At 40.2% G+C, this 27,291-nt stretch overlaps 1 protein-coding gene across 1 annotated transcript in view; it reads left to right on the top strand.

The window, feature by feature from the left end:
* The window catches only part of GAS6 (growth arrest specific 6), a 60,445-nt gene that overhangs the window by 12,558 nt on the left and 20,596 nt on the right, over positions 1 to 27,291 (top strand). The window contains exons 3-12 of the mRNA XM_054974249.1: positions 3,778 to 3,802; positions 5,700 to 5,753; positions 13,935 to 14,057; positions 15,410 to 15,532; positions 17,834 to 17,959; positions 19,103 to 19,224; positions 19,781 to 19,899; positions 21,645 to 21,834; positions 23,534 to 23,698; positions 25,781 to 25,949. Of these exons, the coding sequence (XP_054830224.1) occupies positions 3,778 to 3,802; positions 5,700 to 5,753; positions 13,935 to 14,057; positions 15,410 to 15,532; positions 17,834 to 17,959; positions 19,103 to 19,224; positions 19,781 to 19,899; positions 21,645 to 21,834; positions 23,534 to 23,698; positions 25,781 to 25,949 (1,216 nt within the window). The remainder of the gene's footprint in view (positions 1 to 3,777; positions 3,803 to 5,699; positions 5,754 to 13,934; positions 14,058 to 15,409; positions 15,533 to 17,833; positions 17,960 to 19,102; positions 19,225 to 19,780; positions 19,900 to 21,644; positions 21,835 to 23,533; positions 23,699 to 25,780; positions 25,950 to 27,291) is intronic.

Raw genomic sequence — 27,291 nt, 5'->3', positions numbered from 1 at the left:
GCACAACGAATACATTATGTGGTAGGGTAGCCAGTTCTTCGTTGGGAAATTCATGGAGATTTGTGGGGTGGAGTCTGGAGTGAGCGGGGTTTGGGGAGGGAAGGAACGTCAGTGGGGTTGAATGCCATAGAGTGCACCCTCCAAAGCACCATTTTCTCTGGGGGAACTGATCTCTCTGGTCTGGGGATCAGTTGTAATTCCAGGAGGTCTCTAGGCACCACCTAGAGGTTGACAACCCTGTTATGGGGGGATTATTGCTCCCGGTCCTCCTCCTTTCCTCTACCCCCTATTTCTGGGTTTACTGTCAAGGTCTAGCCCTAACTGCACAATTATGTGGTAGGGGAACTACTCTAGGGTTGCCGACGCCTGGTGCAACCCTTGTCCAGCTCTCCACATGCACACGCAGGGGTAGGAGGTATGCCACCCATACAGCTAGCTGGCCACCCAAGCACCCGGTGCACCACAGAGCTGGCAGCGGCGCTGTGGCGGCTAGCTTTCCAGATAGGTGGCTGAGCGCAGGGCTAGGAGGCTTTCCGCATGGTTCTCCTGCCCTGCTGCCCTGTGCCGCCTGTGTGGCAAGCCGACTGCCCAAGCGCCCGGTGCGCCGAGGAGCTGCTGCTGCTGCCGGTGCCACTGCCGGCACCGCTGCCGCCACCATGCACTGGGGCGGCCGGCTTGCCACACAGGTGGCTGAGCAGTCCTGCGTGCGTGGCAAGCCAGCCGCCCCATTGGTGGGGCAGGCAAGGGCCTCCCAGCCCTGAGCTCAACTTCCCGCGTGGCAAGCTGCGGCATGCTCCTCGCAGCTGGCAGCCACGCCTGGTGCCCCTTCTTTGGCATCTCTGTGGGCAGGCTACCCCCTTGCCCCCCTCGATCCGGCCCTGGCTGCAGTTCTTTCTACCCCAGTCTTGGGATTGCAGGACCTTCATGGAGAAACAGCTACGTAGGTTGAGGAGGGAGGAGGAAAAGGGAATTGAAATCTCTCCTGTTGCCTTTTCTGCTTGTGTAGCTCCACTGAGGAAAGGGGGCAATTTCTTTTCCAAAGAGGGCAGTTTCATTTCCTTGTTCTGCTTCGGTCCACCCTTCACAGCTGTTTGCTGTGCAGATCCTACTACCTAGGAAGTGACCTTTCCAGCTGTGGGAAGGGAGCTGCAACCATGGAGGGGAATGTGGGAAAACGCAGTGTTTCTTCTGAGCACAAATAGTAGGATACTACCCAGTGTATCCAATTTGAATTTAATTGCTCTTGTTGTGAGATCTGAATGCAGCCCAAATTCATATACGCTGTTCTGGGCTGTGTTGATATCTGGCACATGACATGGATTAGAGTTTTGTATAAACAAAGCTGGGTCTGATGTCTTTTATTGTCCCAACTTTGCAGCCAGGTCATTGTTAATTCTTTTTGTTTTGACTTGGCTAGAAAGCCTGCGTTTTTTTTGTGCTACCATAACAAGGAATGGTTTTGTTTACCTTTTGAAGCTGTAGAGTTAGGATTATAAAGAAATAAACAGTAGTTGGAAACTGAGCATATGTTCGAATTGATATGTTTGTTGCAGTTCTGAAACAAATTTATTCTAATACATACCTTCTTATAATATTCCAGAGGATATCTTTAAGTCTGTAGTAGTAAAATTAAATGGGAGTACAATAGCTCCTTAAATCCTTTATTTATTCTAGCATAAATCAAAAATCATATCAATTGCCTCTGATGAAATGAAGTCTGATTTCCAAAAAGTTATGCTGGGATAATTTTTGCTAGTCTTTAAAATGCTGCTAGACTCCTGTTTAATTTGTCTTGTATTACGCAACTGTTGGCTGTTTATTGGAAACTTCTAGGCAGGGGCCATACATAATTTCCAATTGTTTGTGCATTTGGATGGAAATGTTCAAATGCTGTAGGAATAAAAGATACCTTGTCCTTCAGAACAACAGACTTCAGCCTTTGGTTTATGTTCTTAATCACCCAGTGATGGTCATATATAAAGAAAGTTGTGTGTTAAATTCTTCCTCTCCCTTCCTCCCGTACACTAAAAGTGTACCGAACGATTGGCTGACTTTTGAAACCCACCTTGATAGAATTATGACTGTTTGTGTTGTTTTATAAATAAATGCAGAATTTAAATATATACATTTAAATAAAGGTATTTTGAATACCTCACTAGATGTGACATACAGATGTAAATAATTGGTGGATTTTTTTCATATGAAAAGTTGCCTCAGGAGGCTCCAAATTTGATTGAAGAATGTGGGTGTGCGCATGCACACCTAACACTGACTTCTCTGGCTCTTTTGTCCAAACAAAATCATTTAACTATCCCATTTTTTCCTTAGTGGAGGAAGGGGAGCATCTGTTTTTCCCACTGCTTCCAGCTACAGATCATTTGGGAGGCCATTTTTTTCCATATTTTGTTTAAATATGAGAAGGTTACAAGGTTTTTCTTGTAACATCTTCTTTGACCTTCAACAATCTCATGTTCTTTCAGAGCAACCACAAATTGTAATTCATGCAGCATAAATAAAGACTTAGGCTTGGATCCTTATTTCCACATGCACTCATCTCGGACCACAGTGAGGGTGGCCCTCTGGTGTGGCACTTCAGGAGCTCCTTGGAAAACACTGGTCTTTTGCAAGCACCTAGCTCCACAGGAAACATGCTCCACAGCAAAAGACCACCTCTTTTGGATAAAAGAGAAGCATGTGCAAAACAAAGGCATAGGACCCAAGTCTCAGTATCATGGAGCCTGAGATTGGAGATCATCTGTGATCAGCTTTTTGTATTTTGTGACTCATATACATGGTTTGATATTTATAAATATGCTATTAGTATGTTTACAGTTTTGAAATCCTCATCTGCAGATAGCCGTAGTATTGAATGCATTCCTTTACTAAGTTCAGATTGTGTGAGCGTGAAGGGATGCAAAAATGTATAGCATTTTAATTTTATGTCATAGCAATCCCCCTGAATCTTAATGCATGTGTAGTATTTTTGCACAAGAAGAATAATTTCTAAAGGGCATGCTCAGCTTTGTTCTGAACAATACTGCCACCTTGACCTCAACTAACATTTTCCAATGATAGGATAGAATTTGCTCTTCCTGTCAACTTAATCCCTCTGGTATAAAATGAACAGGAACCTGAGCTCTAGTTAGATCAGTATGTTAAGTTTTGAGAAACTGTTGCCATGTTTTTGATTGTCATTTTTCAAGTTTTTAGAATCACTGGATCAAGTTCATCATCAATTTTGTTGAGTTAATTAAACTAAAAGGCTTATAATTGGATTCTGAATAAATGTGCAATTAATTGTTACTCTTATGAATTTGATTGTTATTATCTTTCTTTGTGGGTCATGCAAACCACTGTACTGAATAATGCTTTTTATAGGGTAGGGTAGAGTAGGGGCAGTGAGGCTGAGTTTATGAAGCCAAGGAGGCAGGGGCCTGAAAAAGTTGGGAACCACCAATCTACAAGGTCTTCCAGCTAAAGGGGGCTCTATTCCAAGTGGACAGCTGAAGCTCTCTTTGTGAGCAAATCTATTCATGAGTAAACAGCACAAACTGGGCTGAGTGGGCACTGCTGCGCTGTTTCCAGTTGTAGGTATGAATCCAACAGCTGTATAAAACAACTTTAGGACCACTCTGGAGTCAGGTGGACAAGAGGAGATGCTTTCCCCTTCTCCAAGGAACGGTCTAGCATCACTCTCAACAGCTGTTTTAATATGAATACAATTGTAGATCAAATGTATATTTCCAATAAATCTCTTTGCTTTTGTTTCTCCTACAGGACTATTTTTACCCGAAATACTTGGGTGAGTTGCAGTTATACCTTTTCAGTATTTGGGGGTGGGTTTTTTTTTACCTTGTTAGGGCGGCCCTGCTGTATAGCAGCATAGCTATTTTAAATCCAGCCATATTGCTTCCTGCGATGTTTAAAAGGTGCATTTTTTTAACACACACACTAGCAGTGTTTCAGAATAATGTGTAAGTTCATGAAGCATTTTTAATCTCTGTTTTCCTCAAGTGCAGCATGTCCCTGCCTTTCAGCCCCGCTCCCTCTATATTGCTTAAAATTTAGAATAGATTTAAAAGCAGTTTACCTCGTGGATGCTACTCCTTGCCGAGGTAGGGGAAAAGATTAAAGCCTCATTCCTGCACATATGTAATTTCTGTGTGTATAAGGGAAGCTGCAGTCTTCAACTTGCCATCAGTTTATTTTCAAAATAGTTGTGGAAAAGAAGACATGCACCATAATTTTCTAAAAAAGCAATGTTAAATTAATACAAGGACAGTACATCCTAATAAAATATTGTTCATGTACTGACAGTCAAAATGTCATTTTGTTGTGGTCTCACAATGTGTTGCTCATTTGGAGCATTGTATGCAATATTGCTTTCCTCCATTTTTAAATAGATACTACCGATCTCGTAGGAATGTGTATGCTGAGGATCTTACATACATTTCCCAGAACTGAAAAGTCTAATCCAGGAGAGAGTTGGTTGTTCTTGATTTTAGCAATCACCATTGGTTTATAGGCAGGGTGACCTCCCACACACACACACCAGATGATCAGCGCTGGTGTACAAGTAGGGTTGCCAGTCTCCAGGTAGTGGCTGGAGATCTCCTGGAATTACAACTGGTCTCCAGGCCACAGAGAACAGTTCACCTGAAGATAATGGCTACTTTGGGGGGTGGACTCTATGGAATTATGCCATGCCAAGATCCCTTCCCTCCCCAAAACCCACTTTCTCCAGGTTTTTCCAGGTTTCAACCCCCAGATCTCCAGGAATTTCCCAACTTGGAGCTGGCAACCCTATGTACAAGGCTACTTAAGACTGGCTCTTAGATGGCAGTTTTCAGCCACAGGACATGTTGCATGTACATTTGCCCCTAATACGTAAGGGTGTTTGCATGCTGGTGTTTCATTTGGTTTCCTAGGATGCTCCCTCTCTTGCAGGGAGTACTGTACATTCACTTGAATACCCCTAAATACAAATAGTGATGTACATCTGATTCTTGAAAATGCATAACTGGTTATTGTTCTAGTGTATATGTGTTTACCATGTGAACGCTACAGTCTTGTCAAAACTCATGTAGTCTTTCATTAAAAAAAACTATTTTTATTTTTCAATTAACAAATAACAGTGAGATGAGGGAACACCATGACGATGTCTAATTGAAAGGGAGATCAACAGTGCCATCTTAAATCAATGTTCTGAGAAGTGTTTAACTATGCTTAGGATTGCACTGTGTACCCATTAATTTCAATGGAATTCGAAGGGTTTGTTTCTGCTTAGAATGGCACTTTAAATAACTAACAGTGCAATTTTAAGTCTGAGCCCACTGCAGTAACTCTTCTTAAGAATGCACTGTTAGTATATCCTTTAAATATCTTGAGTCGGATTCTCAGATCTTTGTTCTTCGCTTCAGCTGCAGTAATCCCTAGGCACCAATGTACTTTTAGCACCCCAGTACAATCTGATGGAAGAGGCATACAGCAAAGTAGCATTATAAACTGTACACTTGCATCTTGGAGCCAAAACATTTAGATGAAATGAAAATATATTTAGTGTTTAGAAGTCTGTATTTTTACACTGATGTTGTACTTTGATTAAAAACAAATAACCATACCGAATAGAATGTCAGTAGATAATAAATTAGTGGATTTTTAGCTTCTGGCTTAATACTAATTTTGTTTTTGTTCTTCAGCATGTATTAATACGTATGGCTCAAGAAGTCCAGATTTCCATACATGTGTGCATAGTAAGCATTTTTCATATTTCTATGTTACAATAAAGTAGAGTGTTTTTTGTTGTCCATCATTGCAATCCATGTTTTATTTCATTAATTTCATTTTCACTGTCCCTGGTCTCTGCATTTGACAAAATGTTGATCTCCTATCCCCCAGAGGGTTTTGTGTCTTTAATGGGGCACTATTTCCATCTTTCTGTTTTCCAAAGGCAAAGAGTATATACTGGAAAAATTATTCTGGAAAATTCTTCTGTTTACATGAAATATTAAGGACCCTATTCTAAACTTTACTTTTCATTTATGTGAAAGTTTTGGCATTCCCTTTCACTTGACACCAGTTATATTCTTCTCCAAATCATAAATAAAGTGTATGATTAAGCTTAAGGTTTGCCTTACTAGTCTTTTCGGTAAGGTATGTTAATATAACTGAGATCACCATTGAGGCTGTTTGGTTTTTAAGAAAGGGAACAAATTATATTGTCTGGTTTTATATTCCCAGCCCTACAGAGGTTCTTGTGGTTTTTCATCAGGCAATCATGCTAACTATATTTCATTTAATTAAACAATGGTTTCTGTGATGTCTGAACTGAGCCTCTCTGTCATACCAAAAAAACTCAAAAATGAAATCCTGACTACAAGGAGCTATAACATGGATGACTCAGGCTAGCCAGATCTCTCATCAGATCTTGGAAGCTAAGCAAGATTGGTCCTGATTAGTACCTGGATGGGAGACCACCAAGGAAGTCCAGGGTTGCTATGCAGAGGCAGGCAGTGACAAACCACCTCTGTTCCTCTCTTGCTTTGAAAACTCTATGGGGTTACTATGAGTCAGTTGTGACTTGATGGCCCTTCACATACAAACAACTATAAGGAATAGCATTGTCTGAATAGTGTTTGGTGCTGTCTCTCCTCCTAACTAGTTTCCTATTCTGCTAGTACACTTTCATGCACCAGTCATTTATATCTGTATGCCATACATTAGCATGCTTCAGTAGAAGATAAGATTTGTGTCTTCATGTTCTTGTCTCAAGATTCCCCCAATTTTGTGGCACATATTATAAAGTCTACTGGAATATGGGTGTGTGCAAGGGTTTAATTGCACAATTTAGTGTGTATTTTTCTTTAAAAAATTAAAACCTGAGTTTTAATTATTACAGGGCCGTGTTGCACTCGGGCAAGTTTGTTGAAGCCAATGTACTTAGAAGGATATAGCTGTTTAGGATTGTATTTGGGCATTTGATCTGAAAACAGTCAAACCATAATATTTAAAATATCTTTTGGGACAAGTACCATGGGAAACTAATGTGGCTTGTGTGACTAGCTGAAAAACTGTCTGTGATTCTTGAATAATAACCTATAAACTTGTGGAGAAGGGGGATACTGGATCATTTTTACCAACTGGTTGGGCCCTGCAGCCTAAAAGAGAGGCCGCCTGCTCTCTGCAGAGCTTTTGAAACCAGGGCCCGTTAACATTGTAATGGGTTTACCAGAAAGTTAATAGATGCAGCATCAACTTAATTACAGGGTTTATTTATTTAATGTACTTCTGTACTGCTCTCCTGTGATAATCAAGGAGGTTTCCAACACAAGCTGAAAGCAAATAATGTAAAACTCGTGAGAACATAGACTCAATTAAAACCACATTGAACATTTCTGACAAATAACAAATTCAAATCAGGTAAAAGTTTTTGCCTAAATAGCACTGTCTTATATTGCTTTCTAAACTGTACCAGGGAAGCAGCCGCACATTCCACAAAAATGGAGCTGCCGCTGGAAACATTCTTGCCTTTATGGTCATAAATCTCATTTCTTTTCATGAGAAAAGAGATAATCTAGCTGGGAGGATGTGAATTAATATAGGGGAGAAGCTGTACCCAGAGAATAAAAGGCCTTCAAGGTCAAAACTAGCCCCTTGAATTAGATATGGAAACAAACTGGTAACAAGTATAGCAGTTACAATATTGAGATCATATGACTAGTCCAACTGATTCCTGTCAGTAAATGAATTGCTGCATTCTGGATTGCTTGTTGTTTCCAAGTGATCTTCAAGGGCGGCTCCTTGTAAGCAAAACTTCAAGAAATGCTGGAGTGATCCATGGCTGTTATGCTAATAATGTTTAGTCATCATTTACGTAATTGTGACATCAAAAACTGAAGGTAGTTCCATGTGGGAGCCTTTTTCTCTCTGCCAACTTAGTTTCTGCAGCTAATCCTTCCCACTGACACTGTCACCTACCACTATCCCACAGTGGTGAGTAGACTCCAAGAGAGAAAGGGCAGGAGATGCTGCAACTGACATGAGCAGCAGGCTAACATGGGCAGCTGCATCTATGTGTGAGCAATGGGGTGGACTTCTGAAGAGAGTGAGCAGTAGCAGCAGGACTTTGCAAGGACAGTGAAGCAAGGTGGTGAGCAGTAGCTGTCTCCTGTTCCTCATTGGTTGCTGGGGCACATTGTCTTCTAGTTTTGGGCATATATCTTAGCATGCACAGAAGGCCAGATGAAGGCAGTGGAACTAGTGGTGTTTTCCAGCATCTCTGGATGTCAGTCGGTTCCCTTCCAATCTGTGGCAAATGTCTAACTATGCTGCTGACGGCTAAGCAAGAGTGGCCTTACAACTGTTTTTGCCCTGGAAAAGTCATCATGAGGTGATTTTTTTTTTACATGCCTCTTTGCTTTATTAATCTGAACACCTTTATGCTTGCTTTCAGCCTCAGTATCTTTTCAAGCCCCCCCCCCAGGACATGGTAAACAGTGGTCTTATTTCATGGGAGTGTGCTCATACTGAAAAATACACATTCAGTGATTTCCGCTCCCACCCCTAGTCATATGAATCGCATCAAGATCCTAAATGCATTCCTTGGAAGGGAGTCTTGTGGGGAATTTACTTGTTATTTGTTTAAACTTGAAGATGTTAGGTGTCAGGGACAGGAGGTTTTTTTAATATTTTAGATGTGAAAGAATCAGAGGGTACCACTTTAAAAGAACTAATTTTATAACTTAAGTTTATAAGGGAAGACAGAGCTATATATTCAAGGATAGCTCTGTCTTCCCTCTGATACTATTTCATAGATGCAAGGTATAAACCAGGTGGATTTGTCTCAGCTGGGGTGTGTGTGTGTGTACGAGGAATGTAAATACATTGCTGATGAAGAAGCTGGAATGGTGTTTGTCAACTGAATTGACTTGTTTGGGGTGGGGGGTGTCAGTCAGTCTTCTACAAAAGTATATGACGTTCCATGGAGGAAAAAGAGGAAACAGCTAGATGTGAAATTTCTGTAATATTCCAGCTTGTTGACTGCATTAATGTACAAAATTTCGTCTAATCTGAGCACAACAGAGGAAGATATTTTTCTGCTATAAATGTATGGAGAAATGATAAGCAACTCTAAAGAACAGTGCATCTCTTAAAGCTATCTATTGAGCAAGAATAATACCACCATTATAAACTGCTTTATCTGAAAGTTTTTTATTATTTATGTAGAGATGGTGACACTTACAGCTTATTTGAGGATTTAAACCCAAAATCTATGGCTCACCTTATTATTTTTCCTGATGTAAAGCAGTAGCTATATGTTTTTAAGGAAGTGGTAGGCTTGGGAGCTGATTTGTACTATATCTGAGCAGCGAAATTATAATTTCTAGTTCCTGGCCTTGCCTGCCAGAAACAGTAGTTGCATATATGGTTGGATTTGTGTTTTGAGTTGAATTCTCACAAGAATTCAGCTCACAAGTATGACCTTTAGCCAGAGGAAGGGGTATGATTCTTTATTGCATTTTCCTGTGGAGCTGAGCAACAGATACAGATTGTGAGATTGGAATGGGGCAAGCCAGTGGACTATATGAGTACCGTAGTATAGTAGTAGAGTGGAGAGAACTCTGATACATGGTGTCTTCCCCAGAATCGAAAGATCCTGATTAAAGAACTGTATCCAAGACCTTAACAATGTGATGCTGCTCCCCAGGAAATGGAAATACTGTTTCAGCCATGATTCAGAACAAGAGTTCTAATATGGAAATGGCAGACACTGTGGAAGTATAAAAAAGAAGCATTTCACTTACTGACTACTACCATAGCTTCCCAACTATTCTTTTCCTCCTTTCCTCTGTGCTATGTCAGCTCTGTGGGTATTCTGCTTATAATGTTTGAAATCCACAGTGGAAAGCAATTGATAAAAAGATGCAGTGAAAATATTTCAAATAAATTTATTCTCATCTGATTGGAAGCAGCAGCTCCATGTGCCCGTGTCAGTTTCACATCCATCTTGTTTTCTTCCATGAGGGCTTTAGAATGTCTTTCTTGTCAAGTTTTTGCTTGCAGAGATTTGTAAGAGCAATAGATTTTGCTTGCTTTTCTGAGCGAAACCTTCTGATGAGGTATTCTTTAGTGTTTAAGCATTCCATTGTAGACATCCTCAAATATTAGAGTCTGAGTTTCAAGATAAAATATTATAGGTATGTCTGTCTTGAACAGTATATTCACATACCATTCCTTAAGAATCAGAGTCTCCCTTTCTCACAACAGAACTTTGTGCTATGATTTGAGATAAGTTCTTATCTCTGCTGGAAGATTCCTGAAGTACTATCTGGTTAGGCCTAGAGCTAGCTGCAGTCCTATCATGTTTTGAAAGCGAATGGAGCTAGGAGCAGAAATGCAAATGCCCATCGTAATGTGCAGCTTGCAGATAATGCTGACAGCAATCAGTCTGTGAGGGTAAAAGTTCTTTGCAAGTGTGAAAAATCATTGTGCTCAAGACCAAACAAAGGAGTCCCACAAATAAAGCATTCTTTACTTAGAAAGCATTTGTAGGCCCAGTCTGGACCAGGTCCTATCCACTACCATCCCACATCATTTTCCCAACCTGAAATAGTTCCCATACAACTACTATTTGCCATATTGGGGGAATGGGTACTAATATAGGTGGCCTTAAGTTTATGGCAGGGCAAACAGCAGCTCTGAGGAAATTTCTGGTTAGAAAAATGGTATAAGAGGAGAAACTTAAGTCTACCCCTTCCTCTTGTGGTTCTGTACTGACCTCACCCGGGTCCACACATGCCTGCTAATTTACAGACTAAAAATACCAGCAGCTATATTCTTGGAACTTTTTTGAAAAAACAGCATTTACCTTTAGAACATAGTGCATGGTTTATATGCTCTTGGCGGTGGTGGGAGTAGGAGTTGATCTTTATGGCATACTGCTGGAAAGTTAGAGCAAATTTCATGCTCCCTGGGACTGACGGTGAAGAGAATTTGAGCATGTGCACAGCCTACCCAAATCATCAAAGTGGAAAGCCACTTTCAGCCATAGTTGCTGAGGAGAAACGCACCGAGTTAACTGAACCTATGACCAAACTTGCATGTTAGTGCTCATTTAAGGCTGGTAACATTGGGAAATAATCGGTTCAATCCTGTGGGAAAAGTCAACACACACAAAGGGGGAGGCAGTTTTTGCTGATCTCTCCTCCACTGCAGCAGCCCTTCAGTCCCCCTCTTCCTGTTCCAGGGCCCCCCAGATATTCCAGCATTTCAGGCTGCTGTGGAAGAGCAGAGGTGAGAAGAATGTGTGGAATTTAGATGGATCCAACCAAGTATGTTGGAGATCTGCTAGGGAAATTATTTGATAATCATATGGAAGACTGATGGAAGATTTACTGAACTTGTGCCTATAGCCTGTACTGTATCCATAGGCATATACCTGTCTGTGTGTCTGGAAAGAGAAGGTGCTTTCATGTCTGAGTAGGGATGCACATACTGGCACTTAGAAATGACTGTTTGGCTCTGTCTGTATATACTCTCTGAGCCCATTTTTACTTCTGTGAGAGTAGGTATGCCTTAATGCAGCTTAGTACCTGGCCAGCATCAACCCTGTCTTGTCTATGTGCTGGAATGCGAAATTTAACTGGTGGAGGCATATGTAGAGTTCCTTGGTTTTGAATAGTAAGTTTTGCTTCTTGTGTGTGCTGATAAAAAAGAATCATAGTCTGGTTTTTGCAAAGAACACTACTTCAGAATAATGTGTTGAAAGTCAGAAGAAAATAGACTCAAGAAATTGTTTCCGTGTTTTTAAAAGGAAGATCTGCACAGCAAACTTGCATTTAGTAACAGAACAAGTGATCTAGCAAACAGTGTAGTAAGACAGGAAATGCTATCATTCTTTATAACGTAATGTCTCTTTCTTCTCTAATTGTATGTGTGATGGACTCTGCTTCAAATGCTGAGATTGCCGGAGAATAAAGAGGATGATTGACAGGTTCCCACCCCCCAATGTGGCTAGCCTGAAATGGCAGTTGGGGATGGAATGTTGAGGGGCTGACAGTTGGAGTAAACTGATGAGTGAGGAGAGTCGGAGTCTGGCTTCTGACCAGAGAGCATCAACCAGAGAGTCCTCTGTGTGAGGAAGGAAGGGAAGGAGTTCCCTTAAAAGTGAAATCAGTATGTTCCTGAAGCACTTTTAGTCCTTGGACTAAAGTGGAAAAGACAGCACTAACTCCTGCATAGACTCAAGAGATCTGGGAATTATAGTGGGCCAAGGAAGTGGGTAGAAAGGAGTCTCCTCTTCGGCACCAGGAACAGGGTTATAGCTTATAACTATAACGCCTGCCCAGTATCTTGTAAGAGTTTGACTCAGTGGAGTACCCTAAGGTCTGGAGAGGAGGGGAAGTCGTGCTGTGCCTGTGTGTTAAAGTGGAGCATTTGTGACGCAGTGCCAACCTCTGAAAGAACTCACTTTAACATCTTTAAGACTAATAACATCAACATCTCTCAAAGAAGCCAGCAACTTAGAATCATATCAAGTGTTTTGTGCCTCACACCAGTGAAGTTTCTGTACTAAAACCTTTCCGTTACTTCAGTGCAAACACCTACCTACCTGCCTTCTTACATTATCTACTTGTAAATTAACCTTCTGTTACACTTTGACTCTCCCCAAGCCTTGTGTGCCAGTTTCTGTTTATGGGAAACGCAAACCCCTGATCTTTCCCCTCCTTGGACTTGGCTGGGTAACCATGCCACTCATATGTTACTGAAGGGTGGGACAAGAAATAAAGTTGAAGCTTAACATCAACCACACTACTAAAAACTTCCCAGCCCAGTATACAGCTTCGTAGGCTTAGAGAGGAGAAGTTTTACCTCAGGGTAGGGGAAGGTCAGCCCAAGCCTGAGACAAGGGTTTGTGACATATGGTAAAGAATATGATGCATTACCGTGTAATAATTGGCATGTGAAGCTTAAATGATGATAGTCTCTTGATAATGCCATCAATATACATGGCATTCTGCAGAGCACAAGTACAAGAAGACAGGTCCTTGCCCCAAGAAGTTTAGAAACAAAAATTCATCACAGGGAAAATAGCAAAGGGAGGGATGGAATCTAGAGGCAGCAATAAACAGGGAAAGAATATGCATTCATTTCAGATAAGGCCTGTATTGGAAGGAAATGGGGATTTGGGGGTTGTGCCAAAGCCTTCATAGAAAAGGTGGGCTTTGGTAAGAGATTTGAAGGATGTGATAGAGGCAGCATCAGTCAGGTGTTATGGAGAGCAACTCTAAGAATAACCAGCAGCAAGAAAAAAGGGCCAGAATTCTTGGGAGAGCTTTGGATGTGTGAAGGTGGCAGCACTGGAACACTCAAGTTTGCAAGCTAGAATGGATCAAGATATAAGAAGGGAGAACAAGACCAGAGGGCGTAGAAGCTAAGGAGGAGGAGTTCCTGTTGGATCTAGAAGAGGACAGGAAGCCAGGATAAGAGGGTACCATTGCAAATGAGCAATGAGGTATGTGGATAATTTTGGCTCCTGAGTGCTGGATAGAGAAGAGGGGACTGAGAATGAAAGCTCAGAAAGCAGAAGTTTGTAGTAAAAAAAGTGTCAGACTGAATCAGAGTTTTCACCAGGGTGACAGGGTAACAGCTGTAGTTGCAGTGTGGAAGGTGAAGTTGCTTTATTTGGTGAAAGATTGGATATAGGAAGCAAAATACAGAACATAAAGAAAAAACCAAGGTTTTATGCCTTGGTGGGGAAACAAAAATAGGGAGGGGGAGAGATGGAGATACTAGAGCCAGAGTGATTCAGTTTTATTGATGACGGAAGTGACAAAGTCTTGAGTGTAGAGTGAGAAGGAAAGAGATGTGATTTCTTGTTTAAACAACTTATTTCAAGGCTTTAAAACTTTATCATACGGATTTTCCCTCCGCAGATCTGCAAGATCAGTGTTCACCTAACCCATGTTCTAAAGAAGGTACTAAAACATGTGAAGATAAGAAGGGAGGATTCCTTTGCCATTGCAAAAGAGGGTGGCAAGGAGAAAGATGTGAACAGGGTAAGTCTGTTACTGTGCTGCTTATGGTTCTGCATACCTCACAACCACTTGGAGTTGAATCTATCCAGCTTTTCTGCTGAACCTCACTAAATTCTCCTCCATAGTACAGCCTGTGTCCCATGTAGCTTGTTTTTTTCATGGAGGTCCCATGATTCACACCTTAGGGTTGCCAACTCCAGATTTGGAAATTCCTGGAGATTTGGGGGTGGAACCTGGGGAGGGGCAGGGTTTGGGGAGGGGAGGGTATTAATGCCATCCTCCAAAGCAGCCATTTTCTCCAGGGGGACTGAATGGCGTGGCCTGGAGATAGGTTTGCCATCCCCCTGGCCCCACATACTGCCCCGCTGGCCCCACTTACCTGGTCAGTGCGGAGGAAGGCACAGGCAGGGACAAGTGCATATGGGTACTCCCCCATCCCACAGAACTGGGTTCAGTGCATTGGTGTTCTCTTATGCTGAAAAATGACTTTCTTTTTCCAGCACAAACAAAGAGCCGCAGGGTGTGCTGAAACCAAAAATCACCTATTTGGAGGTTTCAGCATGCCCAGCGAAGCCTCAAAATGGGCAATTTTTGGCTTCAGCACACTCTGTAGCTCTTTGTTCGTGCTTGAAAATGATGTCACTTTCCAGCACAAGGAAACGGTGGCACACTGAAGCCAGTTCAGTGGGACAGGGGAGCGCATGTGCACACAAAGTGCACAAAGGGAGGTAAGTATCCTACTTCCCCCTGCATCCCTGCTTGGGCCCCTGGAGCCCCTGGCAACCCTACCTGGAGATCAATTGTAATTCTGGAAGATCTCCAGCTACCACCTGAAGGTTGGCAACCCTATTCCCAGCACTGCCTTTTGGGTGGTCAAAGGAGATCCATTCATCTGTTTCTACCAGCCCAAAGCTGATTAGCTCCAGCCCGTGACTTGCTAGTAATATCTTAAGCCTTGTCCAAGATGGATAAATTAATCCAAGACATCAGCTTTTACAACCAGCAGTATCTCTGTCTCCTCTCAATTTAGTATAAGGTTGTTCACCCTCATCCAGTTCAAATCTACGCATCAGTTTAGTTACAGAGACACCTGCTTCAGGAAGCTTAATAAATGTCATATGTAGCTAGAGGTTATCAACCTTTTAATAACATCCACCTCCAAAACTATGGGCTATCTGATTTAAGAGCTTCATATAAATATTGATAAGAAAGTTTGTTATTGACATTTAAATATTTTCCCCCAAACTAAATTGTTTAAATCAGTTTTCTGAAAGTTAACAGTATCGGGCGTCTGGTTTCACTAATGATCTGGTTGGATCCATCCCATTGTCTTGATTTTGAAAACTCATTAATTCTTTTGTATCTATATCCAGATATTAATGAGTGTGTTGAGAAGAACGGTGGCTGTCAGCAGGTCTGTTTCAACAAGCAAGGCAGCTATCGCTGTTCTTGCTATAGTGGCTATGCTCTTCAGAAGGACAACAGAAGTTGTGAAGGTAAGATATTATGATTTAAGCTTCCTTTATGCACTGTGATATGAGGTAGATGTTGTTGCATAGTCAGTGTGCAAAGCAGAAGGGGTTTCTCAAATGCTACCACACACTCAGTTGGAACAAATAAAAGTTTCACAGCACCACTCCATTTATTGTAAAGGAATAGACATATTCGTCTGCTGTGTCAAAACCAGAAAAAAAGACTCTGGAGGCATCTAAAAAACTAATACATTTGTTATTATTCTTTTTGACGTACAGCCTACTTGCCTCTGACAAAGCGGGTTTTCGTCTAGAAAAGCTTACAATGAATGTGTGAACCTTTGAGGGTCCATAAGACACTGTATTGCACATTAGTATGCTAACACTGAATGCTAAATTAAACTCAGTGGTTTAAGATTTCATTATGAAAAGCCCAGAATTCATGCCTAGGCATGCCTGAAATCATACCACAGAGCTATCCAGCACCATAGCAAAAGCGTGATTCATAAAGGAATTGTTTGGCAGATTGTGCCAAAGTGCCCCAGCTAACCAATTTTCTTTGACATAGAGAAAAAATGTCTGGCAAAGTGTTCTCCCTCCCTACCTCCGCTTAATCTTGCTGGATTGCATTGCATTGCATTATATCATGAAATGTTTGGTTTTTGGCAATGTGCGTTAAAAAAAACTGTGGGATAAAAAAAATTAGTTTAAGATTAATTACTAAATAAATGTTGTGGTGTCAGAGTAGAAATATTTACGGTAACTGTTGGATTTTTTCCCCCCAGTAAGCTGCCATATAACATTTCAGTCTGAACAAAATCATCATTTTGTGGATGCATGCCAAAAAAGTTCAATCCTTTCCTGTCCCCATTATCTCATATTTTTGTTAGTCAAAAATAATTCTATAGGAGAAAGAAATGAGAGGAAAAAATTAAGACTGAGAGAAAAGGAAAAGAGGAATCTTAAATGAAGGTAATGTGGTCAGAATTTTAAGAGGGTTTGGGAGGAAGTAGAATAATTTGCAAAAAAAAAAAAAAGTTGCTGGTATATTGTAATGCTAGCCCATGATACCTTGTTCTGTTCTGTAATATCTGTCCAGAAAAACCCAACTCCAGATGTGATACCAGTTTCCTTTAATGACAAATGGGGACAAGGACAGGACTAGCATGATATAGTGTACATGTGTATATCCAGGAAATATATGTGCTTGCCTTTTTTACAAGAGTGTTTCCCTCTAAGGATTCTTTCTGCAAAGCAGTATGGCATAATCAACTTCCTTGTAGTTTGGGTTGCCAATTATAGCCTTTTGATTTTATTCAACTAATTAATTTGTGACACCATTCCATGAACTTTCCTACTGCTTTGAACAGTGGCAATCTTAATCTTTCGTTGTTTTGTATCTATGGCATTTGGCTGTTACTGTTTTTTTGATCCCAAGGAATCTTTATATAATTCTTCTCTGCCAAATTTTTCCTTGGATTTTGCCATTCCACATTTCCTGAAATATTTACAGGAGTGTAAATCATAAATGTCAGCATCTCTGCAACCTGAAGAATGGTTGAAAAGTTTTGTGACTGGGTATTTCATAGGCTTTTTTAAAGGGGTTCTGAATGCCATGTATGGGGTTGCTGTCCTGTTTTATCCTCACAAGAGCTATGAGAAGTAGGTGAGACTGAGAGACAGTGGCTTCCCCAAGTGTAGCTGTGACCTAGTATAGTTCAATACTGTAGATGCTGCTATATTGATGCACACACTGAAAATTTTGAATTTTATATAGTGGTGAATAAATGTTTGGTGATGCATACTTTCCCCTCTATATTGCAAATGTAAATCAGACTGGATGCTTTGTACTGATGCTCATCACAATGCAGGTATGAGTTTGGATGCACAACTGCTTGTGATTCTTGTGCAGGGAAACACTGAATAGAAACTCACTTTCATGTATGGATTCTTCCTGCTGAATGAAATCTTGTTTTTGTTTTAATTCCTGGCTCATTTCCTGAGCTCAACAAATGAATGCCTTAGTTCTGTGATCTTTTTTAACACACCATTCCTGAGTACACTACTTTACACATTTCCCAGTGATTTTCCCCCATATCATTGTTCCTGTTTTGTAAATTAAAAGCCGTTATCCATAATCTACACCTTCCCAGCCTTTTATTTCTTGGGAACACAAGTTATTTCCGACTTACATTTTTTAATTGTAACAATGGCAGGAGAATTGGCTCTGGGCCAGGATTTGATGTTAGAGGCAGATGCTGAAATGAGTTTAACATTCTCATTATTTTTGTCTAATCCTGTTGGGTTTTCCCTCCTCCCTTTCAGATGTAGACGAATGCACGGTATCAGCAGGCATCTGTGGAAAAGCTCAGTGTAAAAATTTAATAAGCTCTTATTCATGCTTTTGTGATGAAGGCTATAAATTTGATGATGTAAGAAAGCTTTGCCAAGGTTAGTTAAATGGTTTACTTTCACTGAATTTATGCTGATATATTCTACTGCTATCTTATTTTTAAAAATTTTACTATCTTACTTTTAAGCATCTAGAATGCTAATTACAATATCTTGCTATCCAGGCAAACTGGATTTGTTTTGCTAGTAGAAGAATCACTTACATCACGAGGAAGCAATTTATTCCATTAGTGGAACAAATCCATAGGATCCAATTCATTGCCATGATTTTCTGCTACCTTTGATGGGTTGAAACGTGTCCATTAAAAACAAACAAACTATGATGAGCATCTAGAATTATTTGGACCCCAAAGAGTCCTGTTGGTGAACCATCTGTTAGAAGAGATGCTTCTGCACACAAATGTAGACTGTATGATGGGGCCACCTTTATTCTCCCTTTAGAGCTGCAAAGTTTTAAGGTTTGTATGGTTTGGTAGCTGTCTATTTTAATGTCTGCCTTCTGCAAGAGCACAGAGGCTTATAAGCAAAAGTCCCACTGCAGAATTTTAGGACACAACTGAGTAGGGCTGTGACTCTGGCAGAGAGCTGATGGTGAACTATATCCAGTGTTATAAAGGTCCTTCCTAAGTTGCATAAAAGGGGTTCCATTGCTAGTGAAGATATTTTTGCTTTCCTTTATTTACATGGAATAGGGCTTTGTCAGTGTTGGCTTCCACCAGCAAGTGAAGCTATGTTTATTTAAAATGCCTAGTCTAGGTACTGATTAATGGTTACTACTTCAGCTTTCTTTGTGTTACTGTTTTAGTTTAGTATTCTAACATAACTATTATAATTATATTGTTTTATTAATAGTATTCTACATTGGTTTAGATTCTCACTTCCCTTTTTGCTCATGCTAGGTACAGGGGCCAGGAATGTCAGGCATGGACATTTTTGCCATTTCCCCTTCTCACTGCAGCCTCCCCCCCCCCACTATGGTAGTCCTGGAAGGTCCACTGACACATAGGGGCATAACTTTGAGTGTAACTCCATCCAGAATGAGTGACAGCTTAAGTTGTGGGTTAGACCTTCCTCTTACCGGTAGCATTTCCATCATATGGATTTGCCTTTTAAAAGAAAAACGTTGGGAAATGAATATAAGAAATAATGTCTCTGCTTTCCCTCTCTGTTGGTGTTCTATAGATGTGGATGAATGTGCGCATAACTTTTGTGAGCAAACCTGTGTCAATTCACCAGGAAGTTACAGCTGCCATTGTAATGGTAGAGGAGGAGTTAAGCTTTCCAGTGACATGAACACCTGCGAGGTAGTTTTGAATTCTTATTCCATTGAGTAGAAATAGAGGAGTTTAGTTTCAAAGTTTCGAAACAATAATGTGCAAGGAAAAATAAAACAAAGGGGAATAGCCCCACTAGTTTACTAGTTCTCAACAAAGATTTTAAAAGGCTAGCATAAGAACTATGTATGCCTACATCAATCAGAAAGTCTGCTCACAAAGAGGTTTGTCCCAGCATCCTATTAACTAAGCATTTGTTGCCTGCTTCATTAAAAAGAAAATGGATTAACTGTGATCATTGTTGCAGCCTGGCTTTTGCCTATCTGCAGTAATATTTCTATGCCCAGCCTAAGTTTAGAAACAGATGCTAACCATGCACTAGCCAATAGAAAAGTATTATATGACATTTCTAAGCATGCCTGGTTTAATTTACCCCCATTTCCACCAGGCAAGTAAGTACACTATCATCAAATTAACCGCATTAGAAATTAAAACAAAGAAAATTCATTGCTTGTTATTTTCATATTTATCTCAACATAGTATTATGAGGAGTATTGTTCTATGTGTTTGTTTTTCCCTCATATAGGATATTTTGCCATGTGTATCTTTTGCTGCTGAAAAAAGTATTAAGTCCCTTTACCTTGGAAGAATATTTAGTGGCACACCTATTATCAAACTACGTTTTAAAAGGAAACAACCTACAAGGTAAGAATCTATTTTGAAGTGTATGATAGTAGTTGTGAGGTTGTTCTTTTTGTGGTTGTTCTTTTTATTGTCTGGGTTTTAAAATTTGTTTCAATTCTGTTGTGTCGCCTGAGAAGTTGGTTTCTTGCAAGCTAGGGCTATTATGGTTGGCAGTAAAGGTGGTTATGTAAATACCTTAATAAAGAAATAAAATGAACAACCCTGTCCCCAAGTCACCAATGATAGGTGGAAAGTGGAAACATAAAATGTCTATCTGGATGATCCTCTTTGGCAGGTGCATCTGTTAACTCTTCTAGCTGGAACATGCTCCAATCAGTTATATTTGGTGCTGCCATTCTCTCTCCTTGCTGCACTATCCACTGCTCTTCCATATACAACTATACAAAAAGATGTTGAGACAACAAAATAATGATCATTTCCCAAAACTGCAGGTTTTATTTAATATGCAATTGTACTTCAGCAAAAATTTCATAGCAGTATCTTGCAGCATGATCTTTCATAGGCAGCAGTCTTTTTCATCAATTGCCACAATAAATCAACCTTAAAATGCCACAGAATGTGTCACATTTGCTGTCAAGGTTTGCCATTTGGGGCTGCATTTTTAACTATATTTAGCAGGTAACAGGTCCCACTGAATTCAGTGTGATTTTCTATGAAGTAAACATTTCTTGTGCTGTTAGTTGAGATTACTGAGGAATCAGCAAATATAGTTTGCCCATCTGCTTAGCCCTTGAGTAGTTTCTGTTTGAACAAATAACTCTTTGTGGTTTCAGACATAATTCTTAACCAGATTTCCCTCTCAGCATACCAGTTGGTTGAGTGTCAGGATCCAGTTGTGTCACTCGTGATGGAAATGTGTGTAATAAAGAGAGATCAATGGACCAAAGGATATAATAATAACAATAATAATAACATTAGATTTATATACCGCCCTTCAGGATGACTTAACACCCACTCAGAGCAGTTTACAAAGTATGTCATTATTATCCCCACAACAAACACCCTGTGAGGTGGGTGGGGCTGAGAGAGCTCCAGAGAGCTGTAACTGATCCAAGGTCCCCCAGCTGGCTTCAAGCAAAGGAGTGGGGAATCAAACCTGGCTCTCCAGATTAGAGTCCCGTGCTCTTAACCACTACACCAAACTTCTAAAATCATAACAGTATGGCCGGTGAGGACTGCCTTGCAATGCGTAGAGAAAGCCAGTCAAGATGAGTTTAGGATGAACCCTCCCCCCCATTTCTCCTTCTTTCTTTCTTGTCAGTTCACCTCTTTACATGCTGCTCCTAACTCCTAATGTTTCTGCTACAAAAAGATTCCTTTAAGAAAGGGTGGGAACCTCTTTCCTCCTTTTCTTGGGTGGCAGCCAGTTCCTCCCCCTCTCTACTTAGATACTAGCACTATTCTTCACCTTCTGGAGAACCCTGGATTGAAATTCTCTTTTCTGAAGAAGCAAGATTATTTGGGGAACTTGCTTTTTTATGTACATTTTTTAAAAAAACCCTACATGTACACCAAAGCACACCTATAAGTATGAAAGGTTTATTGTATTTTGCCATAGGCGAATAACAAGAATAAAAGCACACCTATAATATTAAAAGCTCAGTCTATACATATTAATTATATGCCTTCCATTTATCAGATATGGTTCAAATTGACGGCAACTATATGGAAAATACACTCAATTTTTTTTCCTTCCTGAAACCCTGCATAATTCTAATTTTGTTTCTTATCGTCTTTGTGTTCAGACTTGTGGCTGAATTTGACTTTAGGACCTTTGATCCTGAAGGCATCCTCTTCTTTGCTGGAGGCCACAAAGACAGTACATGGATAGTTTTGGCTTTGCGCGATGGCCGGTTAGAACTGCAGCTAAAATACAATGGAATAGGCCGAGTGACAAGCAGTGGGCCGCTTATCAACCACGGAATGTGGCAGACGGTGGGCATGATTATAGTCAGCTTTTCTCATTAAAACTTACACCTCCAAGAGTTTACTTGGAACACTTTATTTCTCAGAAGATACTGTCTAGTGATTTAATGTTTATGACATGACATAGTTTGCTTCACAGTAATTGTATTGTTAATTGCTAACTTAAGATACTCAGTACATTGACCTGCTTGCAAATTGAAATTGAGAAATGTTCTTGAATATTTTCATTTGCAATGCAAGTGTATTCCTTATGAAAATAAAGAAGCTGTCATTTAAAGGGAACTTCTTTATTTTTATAAGGAATAAATGTATAAAACACATCTGCAGCACTGCTAACTTAGTTCCTTCACTCTCACTAAAATAAATGATTTCCTGCACTAAGTAGAACATTTGGATAGAGCTTCAGAAAACCTGAAGATAACATATTTATTTGTGAATAGTTAAATCAACTATGGAAAATATCTAAATGTGCAGTTAGTATGCCCTGGCTTGTCAGTTGCAGCAGTCAAACCAGAATTGCTGGATTACATAACCTATTTGTTAACCAAAAAAAACCTCACTATGAAGCAATCAGCTTTCTTAAAACAATCCACTGGATTTATTAAATCAATTCCAGATTTTTACTTCATTGATTGGAAAAGGAAAGTATTTCTACATTTGTGTACCTATAATACTTGTCCATGGAATGGGAATGGGAATAATATGAACTGTAAATGTAATTAATTTGTAATTTGGTTTAATTGCAATCACTTTTCTGGGCAGTAGTTTATAATCATGATAAATTGTCTTTTCTCTGCCAGAAATTGTTCCTTTAGTTTCAGTGTTCTTGATGATTTGTGGTTTGTGTTCAAGGACTAATAAACCTACAACTCCTAATCATTTTGAGCTTCAGGATTAGAGCAGAAGTAAGAAAGGTAGAATTAAACCTGGCACACAGGGCATATGTAGTTCCTACAACAAACAAATAGGTCTTGGTAGGCTCTTATATTATTCCACTGGAATTCATTAACTTACATTACTACTTCTTAACAATAACATTTGATTTATACACTGCCCTTCAGGGCAACTTAACATCCACTCAGAGAAGTCTACAAATTATGCTATTATTATTCCCACAACAATCACCCTGTGAGGTAGGTGGGGCTGAGAGAGCTCTAAAAGAGCTGTGACTGACCCAAGTCACCCAGGTGGCTTCAAGTGGAGGAGTGGGGAATCAACCCAGTCCTCCAGATTAGAGTCCTGCTGCTCTTAACCACTACACCAAACTGGGTCTCAAGTTTCTTCTCAAATATTCATTCTTGTTATTTGTTGCTTTAACTGAAGCACCCACAGTAGCATCCTTCATAAAACAAGCATGGCCATTAATTGTGACCAAGTAAAAGGGAAATTCCCCCTTGCCATAGCAACTAACCAATACAAAGTTGCATGAGCACCAGTTGCTGAGGATAAGGCAGAAAGCAGCAAGGGTGCTGACACAGAGAGCAGATTGTGTGCTTTTCATCCTAGTATAGAAGTCTATAATATTTACTTCACCTGTAAAAGTAACATGACTTTCTTTATATTGTGAAAATTGTATGTCTGAATCCTACAATTTCAGATAATCAAGAAGCATTTATGAAGGAGTGTATAGAGTTCTGTTGCTTGTAGCTGGAGGTATATCACACAAATATTTCTCCCTGAACTCATTTGCATTTTTTCACACTTTCAGATATCTGTTGAAGAACTAGAGAGAAGTTTGGTTATAAAAGTCAATAAGGATGCAGTTATGAAGATAGCTGTCTCAGGAGATCTGTTTATTCTGGACAAAGGACTGTATCAGCTAAACCTAACAGTGGGAGGCATTCCTTTTAAGACAAACAACCTTGTACAGCCAGTAAGTAATTTTGTTAAAATACAGATTGTAGGGAAGGCACACATCGAACCCAAAAGCAATTTTATTTTATGGCACACCAAGTTTAAATTTGCCCTGACTTGGATAGCCCAGATGAGCCTGATCTTGTCAAATCTCAGAAGCAAAGCAGGATCAGCCTTGGTTAGCAATTGGATGGGAGACCTCCAACAAAGACCAGGGTTGCAGAGGCAGGCAATGGCAAACCACCTCTGTTAGTCTCTTACCATGAAAACCCCACCAGGTGTTGCCATAAGTCAACTCTGACTTGAGGGCACTCTCCACCACCACCAAGTTTTAATCTAGGTATAGTAAAATGTTGGTCTATGACTTCTCTCATAAAGAAAAAGAAAAATATTAATGTTAAATTTCTGATTTGCATGTCTCCAGTGTCCATAACAGTTATGGCTAGATGATGTAATCTTTGAAGCCGAACTATTTGTGACGTGTGTGGGAGTCAGTTGAACATACATGAAGCTGTCTTCTTCCATGTCAGACCACAGATCTCTCTAGTCAGTTCTTGTTTACTCTGACTGATTGTAGCTCTCTAGTGCCTCAAGCAAACAAAGGCTTTCCAACCACTTGCTGCGTAAGATAGATAAAATGTCAGGTATTGAGCCAGGGACCTCTTATGTGCAAATTGTGGGCTCCACTACTGAGCCACAACTCTTCTACTTCCAAATCTTTCTGAAACATACTCTGGACTGACAAAGAAGAGAGTTGATCTCAAGTCCAAGAAGTTGACTATTCCAGATCTACCATGTAATGGCTGTAATTCTGATTTTACATACAGTGAGAAACCTTTATCTCGATGTCTGAACTGTGAACTACATAACAAAATAACTATTTCATTTTAAAAAATGAATGTATGTGAACCCAGTATTCAGTTTGCAGGTGATCCTTTTAACTGGGGATACTAACTGGTATCTTAACCTGCATTGAGGCAAGGGTAGCCATGGGAAACAACTCAGGATCAAGCTGGGGTGTCTGCATTCATATGTCATGTGAAAACATAGTCAAGATGAACTGTGGTTATTACCACCAAACATGGTAGTTTAACAAAATTTGTGGTAGGGTATGAGCTTTTGTGAGTCACATCTCAGTGACCTGTGACTCACAAAAGTTCATACCCTACCACAAATTTTTGTTAGTCTTATAGGTGCTACTGGACTCTTGGTCTTTTCTACTGCTACAGACAGACTAACAGGGCTACCCATCCTGATCTACAGGTTGGTTTGATGTACTACTAACCATAGTTAGTGGAGTGGCCTTTGTTTACGTGATCAGACACTGACGGTGGTTATTTTATATAAAGAGCATCACCGGCAAACACCAGGATTGTGAGAATATTTGCACTCATACGTTACATGAAACCACAGTTAAGACTGACTATGGTTAATAAATCTACTTCAAAGTGTGGTTTTTCATATGTTTATTAGACTGTTCCTAATTATCCTGTGTTTAGACGACTGTACTAATCTTAGTTTACTTAAAGACATGATTTTGTACTATGTCTTAACTGTGTTTTGTAAACATAACAAAAGCTACTTATTGTTTACTCATTAATTTTTAGATTTGAGACTTAGGCATCATTTTCAGGTCATGCTGGAATTCATGTCAGCGTATACTGGAGATGTCATGATGTCACTGGAAAGGGTTCCCTCACCCCACTGTTGAGTCTCCCACTGGTTACCAGCCTCAGGCTTGGATACTCCCATCATAGCCCTGACCTGGGATAGCTGGATCTCATCAGATCTCAGAAGCTAAGCAGGGTTGGCCTTGGTTAGTAATTGGATGGGAGACCAACGAAGACAGGGTTGCAGAGGCAGAAATGGCAAACTACCTCTGTTAGTCTCTTGCCATGAAAACCCCACCAGGGGCCCCCCTAAGTCAGGTATGACTTGAGGGCACACTCCATCACCACCCCCATCATGTTTAATTTTGCTTTCAGTTTCTGTATAAACATTTGTGTTTTAATATGGTATTCTCTGACCAGTATGGTCTGACTGCCCAACTAAGTCCTTTCATTCATGACTGAGATCTTTCATTCTGCCTTTATCTTCCTAGATTAACCCTCGAATAGATGGCTGCATGCGGGCTTGGAATTGGCTGAGTGGTGAAGATACAACTATCCAAGAGACAGTGAGATTGAATAATAAGATGCAGTGTTTTAGAATTGCAGGAAGAGGTTCTTTCTACCCTGGCAATGGTTTTGCTGTGTTTAATCTCAGTTACGGTAAGTGTTTGTTTTTCCCATGCTCTGCCTTATAATGGCAAAAAAGCAATAACTCAGAAATACTGGCATCCTTTTAAGGATATCTTTTATCCTATCTGTTAAAAAAATGTTACTGTCTGTTGTGGAGAGTAGGATGGAGAACAAAAAATAATAATGCTTCTTAAAATTAATATATTGATCAAATAGTAGAGTATGGTAAGCTGCAGTACTGCAGCCCAAGCTCTGCTCACGACCTGAGTTCGATCCTGGTGGAAGCCGGGTTCAGGTAGCTGGCTCAAGGTTTACTCAGCCTTCCATCCTTCCGAGGTTGGTGAAATGAGTACCCAGTTTCCTGGGGGTAAAGTGTAGATGACTGGGGAAGGCAATGGCAAACCACCCCATTAAAAAAAGTCTGCCAAGAAAACGCCGTGATGCGATGTCCCCCCATGGGTCAGTAAAGACTCGGTGCTTGCACCTTTACCTTTATAATATATACAGTTCTCAGAAACACTTTAAGATGTTTTTTTATCTCTCACAAAAGTACTTGTATTTTGGTATTTCACTTGGGACATCATTCTTTCAAGTTACTGTCCATCATGCAGAACCTGAAATGCAATGGTGAAAGTCAATTTCTCTCACTGACCCTCTTGCAATGTTGATCAGACTTGGGCAGTGAAGCCACCAAATAACACACAATCCGTTCAACTTAATATGAAACAAAAAGAAGATAATTTTGCAGGTAATTCCCTCCCCTATTCTGGCTAACATCGGGATCTGTTTCCCAGATAATGCCATATGAATTCATTTGAATGTTACTTTCAACTCAGGGTTACTTTCTCAAGAGGTTAACATCTGAAAGGGGTGTAGCCAGGAATCAGAGGAAAGTTTGGCTCCTTCAGGAAGCTGGGAAAGCACAAGGTCTTCTACAATTTTTAACGCACTTTTTGATACCAACCAGACCTCTTCTAGTAATGGGATTAAGGGGCCTAATTACTAATTGCTGAAGTGATGACTGATATAGGACAATTATTTTATTTTTACAACAAAAAAAAATCTTCTTTGATTCTTGTAAATCTAGTAATCCTGATTTAGCAGGAAACAAAGATTCTCATCTATCTAATATGTTATCTTGATGCATAAAATCTGGACTTTTAATATCAGAGATCAGGAACCGTGTTCAGCTCCTCATTCTGATGCATCTAAAGATTTGGCTCATCCTGCCTCTGTGCCACTCTGTATGCATGATGGGAACTTGGGTGGAATGAGCACTCTGTATGGCAGGTTCCTCATGAAGGATGCAAGGGTGTCTTGGAGTGGAAAAAAATGGTCTGTCTTTTCACTGGGATGTCCAAAAAAGCACTTT

This window comes from Eublepharis macularius, chromosome 3 (assembly GCF_028583425.1).
Source record: "Eublepharis macularius isolate TG4126 chromosome 3, MPM_Emac_v1.0, whole genome shotgun sequence".
Lineage (NCBI taxonomy): Eukaryota > Metazoa > Chordata > Lepidosauria > Squamata > Eublepharidae > Eublepharis > Eublepharis macularius.
This window is presented reverse-complemented; position numbering and strand designations above follow the sequence as displayed.